We start from the raw sequence: 6,280 nt of genomic DNA, 5'->3' as shown, positions 1-6,280 counted from the left end.
GGGAGTAGTAAAATGAGAGGATTGCCATGGGAAGCTTAAGAGGTTAATGACATACAGCTATGGATGGATGGAGTTTGCATGGACCCAGGTCTCGGGTCTGATCCAATTGCAGCCCAGTTCTAAAGGAAAAGCCTATAAATCAGTCCAAGAATTCTGGTGAATCGTGCTATGTGCTCATAGTTTGTGATGTAACCAGCAGTTCTTGATGGAATTACAACCTCCCTGCTCACACTCACCTGCTATTTGCTCTGTATTAAGTTATCAATAGTAAATAAACTGTGTATTAGATTTCAAGCTGACCTGTTCATGCAAAATGAATTCGTCTTGCCCACAGGCTGCCCTAATTTAAAACATATGCATCGATTTAAATCCTGTTGCTTCCATACATTAAGCTACTGTTTAGATTTTTGCCTAATCAATATTCTTCGCCATTTTGAATGGATGTGTAGTTTGCTGTGGGCTTGGATCAAAAGTGTTCGCTAATGGTGGGTTTTTTTTGTTTGTCTGTTTTTGTTTGGTTGGTTTGGGATTTTTGGTGTGGAAGGTAGTGGAGGAGTAGAAGTGAGGTGGATTATGGTGTCATTATACAGCATGTACACCCATCACCTGAAACCAAGAGAAGACATTTTTTTTGTTCTTTTACATGCAAACCCTTCATTATAATCAAAGGAAGTTTAATTGCAGGAAAGATGGGCTCCTTGTTTAGTGAAAGTACAACTGAAGTCATGAGAGCTGTTGTATCATAGTATATTTCCCATACAGCAGTATAAGTCTCATAGAACACAGATAGAAGTTTTCAGGTTTTCCCAGATTTCTAAGGGATGAATTTTGCATGTAAAATAGAGTTTCTCCAAGTAAGTAATTTAAAAAAACATCAGAGCCTTATGTCAGACTCTAAAGAACATATTTAGGCCTCTAAATAAGTAGCCTGGACTTTTCAAAAGTGCTGAGCTCTGCCAACCCCCACTACTCTTAGGATACAGCTCCTAAGGCTGATTGTCCTTAGACTGCATGTTCTTGCAAAGAAATACTAAGAATATGCAGTTGGTCAAAGTGGCTTCTTATCTTTGCACAGAGATAAGGGCTGCTGCTCCTCCTAGGAAACAGTGTCTTAGAAGCGGAAGGCTGCACTTCTTATCATTCAAGTATGTGCCATAAAGGGGTAAAAATAGGGACGTTGAGGATAAGAAAGTTGAAACCAAGGCACCTGCTACCCACAGAAGGAAACCTGGGAATGAAATATGTCTGAGAATCTCTTCTCTTTTGAATACTGCAAATCTTCACTTACAGGAGTAAATAACTTGCCTGTAAAAGTCTGTTAGATTCCTGATGTGAGAAAAGGCTCACAGGATTTAGACTCCTGACTTTATCATGCTGATTACATTCCATTTACTGAGTTTTACAGAAGTTGAAAATGTCAGAGTTGGCTGAAAGAATTAGATTTCAATGCCTATTAAACATTTACGGGACATACTAAATCCCCATTGAAAATCCTTTAGTTTGTGACCTAAACAGAACTGAACAAACAGAAAAGTTGAAATAAGGTATTAAAATTGTATCACTGTTGCCAAATAATGCACAGTTCATTCAATCTCACAGTATTTTAATCCAGTATTCACTTTGCCATGATATATATAATGCAGGCTATTTACAATGATTGCCATTCTTTAAATGCCAGTTTTCCTCTAAAATAAGCAGCATCAACAACAACCAGCCCCATACCCTGCTCCAAACTTTGTTTGCGAGGATTTTTGTTTGGATCACTAATATACAGATTTACACATAACAGAAAAAGGGGGTATTCTTATTCTTAGAGATTCTGCTTTGTATACTACCTGCAGCCACATTCTGCCACTTTCATCCCTTCGTAGTTGTATATCAAAGTGGGCACACCAGCATCATCCTTATAAAGAATGGAGATTGAATCCAGTTTGGTTGGAACACAACAGGCCTTGGAAGCTTTCTTTGGGTTTTGAAGGTGCACCAGCGTTTGGACGATAGCGTGTTTTGTTGGGGTAACATTATCTGTCAGAGGGAAGAAACAACCTCCTTTACACTCAAAAGCCTCATAATCCTTCGGTGCAATGATCCAGGAATCCCAACCAATCTCCTCAAAATTGACATGGAGGGAAGTTCTCCGGCAGTGGTTGGCTCCGACGCTTCTCTTGGTTCTGGAGGAGTGCTGGTGACGCCCAGCAATGGCCTTTTCGTCTCCCTGTTCTAGCTCTTCAGATGAAGTGTTGTTCTTTCCTAATTTCTTCAGCACACTTTCTTGTTCATGAACAATCATCTCCCGGAGCTCAACTTTGGTCTCTTTTGTCCCATTGCTGCGGTCATTGGAGAACACTATTAACAAGGGCAGATTTTTAGTATCAGGGTTAACACTGATATCCAGCTTCCCACAAGTGAAACCAGCCAGAGCCTTACTTTCTATAACAACCTCTAGCTTGTTTTTAGTCTTCAATTTGTCTTCCCTGACCCATCTTTTCACAGCGCTGGACACTTCAAATATCTTCCAACCACACTCCTGGATATTGTGGGAGACAAGGAAAGATTTGGTACTTTCTGGGTTTTCCCAGTGGTCACCATCTAGAACATCATAAATGACCATGTTGCCTTCCAGCCTAGAGAGAGATGCAACTTCCCTGTGACAGGAGATATATATTCTCAGTTCAGCTCTGGTGATTTCCTCATATCGTGGAATAGAGATGTTGAAGAGCAAGATGTGTTTCTGAAATGGATTTCCTTCTGGTGAAGCTAAAGAAATAACATCTGCAATAGGAAATGAAAATGTGGTTACAGTGTTTCTGACTGTCCAAGTAACTTGCTTTTAGAAGACTCAGGTTGTATTTTGGAGGTATAAAAAGAGCTTGGCTATCCAATGTTAAAAAAATAAAACGAAATACCATCTTCTAGCCAAGTTTGAAGGGCAGAGAGTGAAAAGAAGAAATGGAGATGCCTGGTGTTGGTAATGTTTTCACCAAGATCGCATGGTCAGGTGAGTGAGAGGAGAGGAGCATAAGAGTCTGCCTAGAACAAACTGTGGATGATGCTTGTTAATATTAAGTACATAAATAAGGCATCTGGGAAGTGTTCAGATTTAGTAATTTCCTAAAGAGATTTTTACACAAAGAATTCCTGAAAACCCCTATGAATTTCCTGCTCTTATCATCATGCAATGGGATGTACTGCCCCTAATACAGAGAAGTATTCTACGTATTTAAGTGCCTCCATGAACTAGCTGTGCTGAGGTTTTTGTTTTCTTCAGATAACTTTGAAAGCAGATTGGATTACTGGGAGTTCGGGAAAATAGAAAAGTTTTTGAAAATCCTGAATTGAAGCTTCAAGGTTTGTCTAAATCGGGACTTGGTGAGAAACAGCTTTTCATGCTCAGGTCCCAGTCCATTCTGGACACATTTAGCTTGTGTGGTTTGGTTTGTGTTTTTTTTTCCTGCAAAGTTATATGCAGTACCAGCAAATCTACCTTGGGAGGAGCAGATATTTGGAAGATCAGATTGATAGTGTTTAAACGTCATCACTGACTGATGTCTATTTGATGGTCAATGTAAGATAATTACTCAATTATGATTGGGTTTTAGGGCAGTTTTAATTGGCTAATTTTGATACTTCTTCACAGTGTTTACACACTAAAGCAGTCAGAGAGGAGAGTGAGATATGGAAACTATAACCTAGCTCAGTCCGTTAAGTTTTTTTCCATTTCAGAACTAGGGGCACTAATTTAGGAATTTGAAGTTCTCCCTAGTGATAAGCTTCAATTCTCCCTATCTCATTTTTATCACAAGAAATGTGTTTATTTCTTTTTTACTGCTTCTTTTGATGGAGCTTTTAAAAAGTCTATTTAATGTTACACAGACAGGGATCTTGATTTTTTTCAGTTGACACAAGCTTGTCTACCCATTTCCGTATAAATTTTTCCATCTACTCAGAATTTTGGGGGAGCACTGCTGTTCCTTGCTTGGATCCAGAGACACATTTTTTGGTTGGTTGCTGCGGTTTTTAAAGAAGAGCCCACCTGAGAGAAGAGCTCTCTAGCAAGGATGTCTCAATTATAGATGATAAAAAATTTGCTTTCTAACATTAAAACTCAGCTTCAAATTTCTAGTTTTGAGAAATATTATTCATGTAAACCCTGTTACTCAGAACATCATCTCAGTTGATGTGTGTGAGAAGATAGTATTGTACAGTGAAAATATCAAAGAAGAATATGAAAGGTAATGGTATTTTTTAAAGGTTGAAAAGCCCTATAGTGCAAGACTACAATCCAAAATTTTAATCTGTTTTATTTCTAGATAATCAGTGGAAGTTTGGCACTCAGTTCCGTCTGAATATCAGAAGAAACTGAGTGCCTACTGTCCATGTAATTCTTTAAAAATTCTAGACCACATATTTAGGACTTTTCCTACCTTCAGTACTGAAGCTCCTTACAATATTGGATGCAGGGATGGAGGACTTGTCTGCAGTATATCTGTTGTATAAATCAATCATGAACTGTGGTGGCTCTTCTTTGGTCTTCACTTGTGAGGGGACTCTTGACAAATTCAAACTCCTTAGTAAATCCGTCTTCATATTCTCCAGGAAAGATTTAAAGTCGAAATGGGTCTCAATTTCTTCCTCAGGATCATGAAAGTGTGCATCAGACTTTCCCATAACTGGTAACTTGTCCCAGTCTTCCAAAGGCTTGCCTCTTGTCAAACAGGCAATGATGTTGAAAACAGACAGTGCAGCTAATACCCCAAAATAATGCATTTCTTCTATATTTACTTTCTGGTGGAGAGACAAGAGGATAAGGGTATTTTAGCTGTTTAAAAGTCTTATTTCATTACAGACAGAGGAAAGGAGATGGAAGGCAAACAACTGGAATGCCCTTTGCAATTCACTTTCTTGTGTTCTTTCTGCAGTCTGCTTCAAACCCCAGCCTCTTGTCAGTTGTCAAGCAGATTGGTTGTACACTTGCCCTTATCAGAGTCATTGATGCCATGCTTCAGCTTCTGTTATCTAGCAAAGCTCTTAGTTAATGAAGATTCTGTAAACATCTGACAAACACATGTGGCTGGTGGGAAGGACATTGTATATTGTAAAGAATCCACATTTCACTTTAGGGTCATCATTGCTTAATTACACTCTTCTATCACTTCCTTGCCAAACAGAGAGTAGCTTTCTTAGGGACGTGGAAAATTATACTGTTTTCATCAAGACTAGAAAATAGAGATCTAGAACAAAAATACTCTATTAGCTATTAGTAAATAACATCTCACAAATCTTTATTGCAATCCCTTCATATACTATCAGAAAATCCCTGATCATTTGATGGAGACTTGTGGTTCTGCAAGACATGATCTCATGACAATACAAACAACCTTAAAACTACTTCCCGTTTATCAGCCAAGAGCTATTGTTTGTACACAGTGAAATATCTGTTTTGTGTCAAGTTCTTTTCATGGTGTTTGCAGGCTTGTCCATTTTCAGTTTGATTCCTCTGGAGTATGGGAATTTATTCTTGTTTTTATAGTATCTTATGTAATATATTTCTTAGATTCTTGATGGTTGATCCAGTCCAAGAACAACCAGTCATTATTTCAGTGACCTCAAAATGAAGACAACTAGGCCTTCTCAGGCCACATGGAAAGTAAAAGGTCTCTGTGAAGATACAGATTATCTATGAAGATACTGTTATCCATGAGAAGAATGGGCCAAGGAAAGAATACAAGACTTATGATAGAATTTCTCATGATGCAGAAGAAAAACTCTAGCTTATTTATAGACAAAATGTCACTTGCTGTTTATCTTAATGAATGCATTAGGATTCAATCTGATGATACGTGTTTTATTTGTACTATTAATGTATAATTTTTTCCTAAACACAACTCAATCCATACTGTACCTGTGTCATAATATCTAAATAGTATTATGAGCTTTTACATTACAAAAATCTCATTGCGAAGATTTTGTCCTTTCTGGCCATTTTCTCTAGTTTTCTAGAAGTGCATACACAGCATTTAAAGTGATCCCAGACTTCTCAATTACTCACTTTATGTGTCTGTTCAAGGGTCACTTAGGATCCAAGATCCTTGTAAATTATGTTCCTATGGTGTAAAGTCAGAAAGGATGATTTAGCATCGATCCTGGTCTCCTGTATGGCAAAACTGTTATGTTTTACTCAAGGCCTTTGTGTTTCCTACCTGCATGCAGAGCCCAATTACCTGCGTTTGGCTAAAACATTACTTAAACATCTCCAGAATTTATCTGAAGATGTCAAAGA

General features: G+C 38.1%; 1 protein-coding gene across 1 annotated transcript; it reads right to left on the bottom strand.

Annotated features, from left to right (window-relative positions):
- Positions 1–1,588: 1,588 nt before the first annotated feature.
- GDF2 (growth differentiation factor 2) lies at positions 1,589–5,005 on the bottom strand. Its single transcript, XM_010011293.1, has 2 exons — positions 4,425–5,005; positions 1,589–2,772 (listed from the first exon to the last, which is right to left on the bottom strand). Exons 1-2 carry the CDS (start codon positions 4,765–4,767, stop codon positions 1,832–1,834), a joined length of 1,284 nt encoding a protein of 427 aa, XP_010009595.1. The 5' UTR covers positions 4,768–5,005; the 3' UTR covers positions 1,589–1,831.
- Positions 5,006–6,280: the final 1,275 nt, after the last annotated feature.

Source organism: Nestor notabilis, unplaced genomic scaffold, assembly GCF_000696875.1.
Source record: "Nestor notabilis isolate BGI_N333 unplaced genomic scaffold, ASM69687v1 scaffold22173, whole genome shotgun sequence".
Taxonomy (NCBI): Eukaryota; Metazoa; Chordata; class Aves; order Psittaciformes; family Psittacidae; genus Nestor; species Nestor notabilis.
Note: the sequence above shows the minus strand (reverse complement) of the source record. Positions and strands in the feature narration are given on the sequence as shown.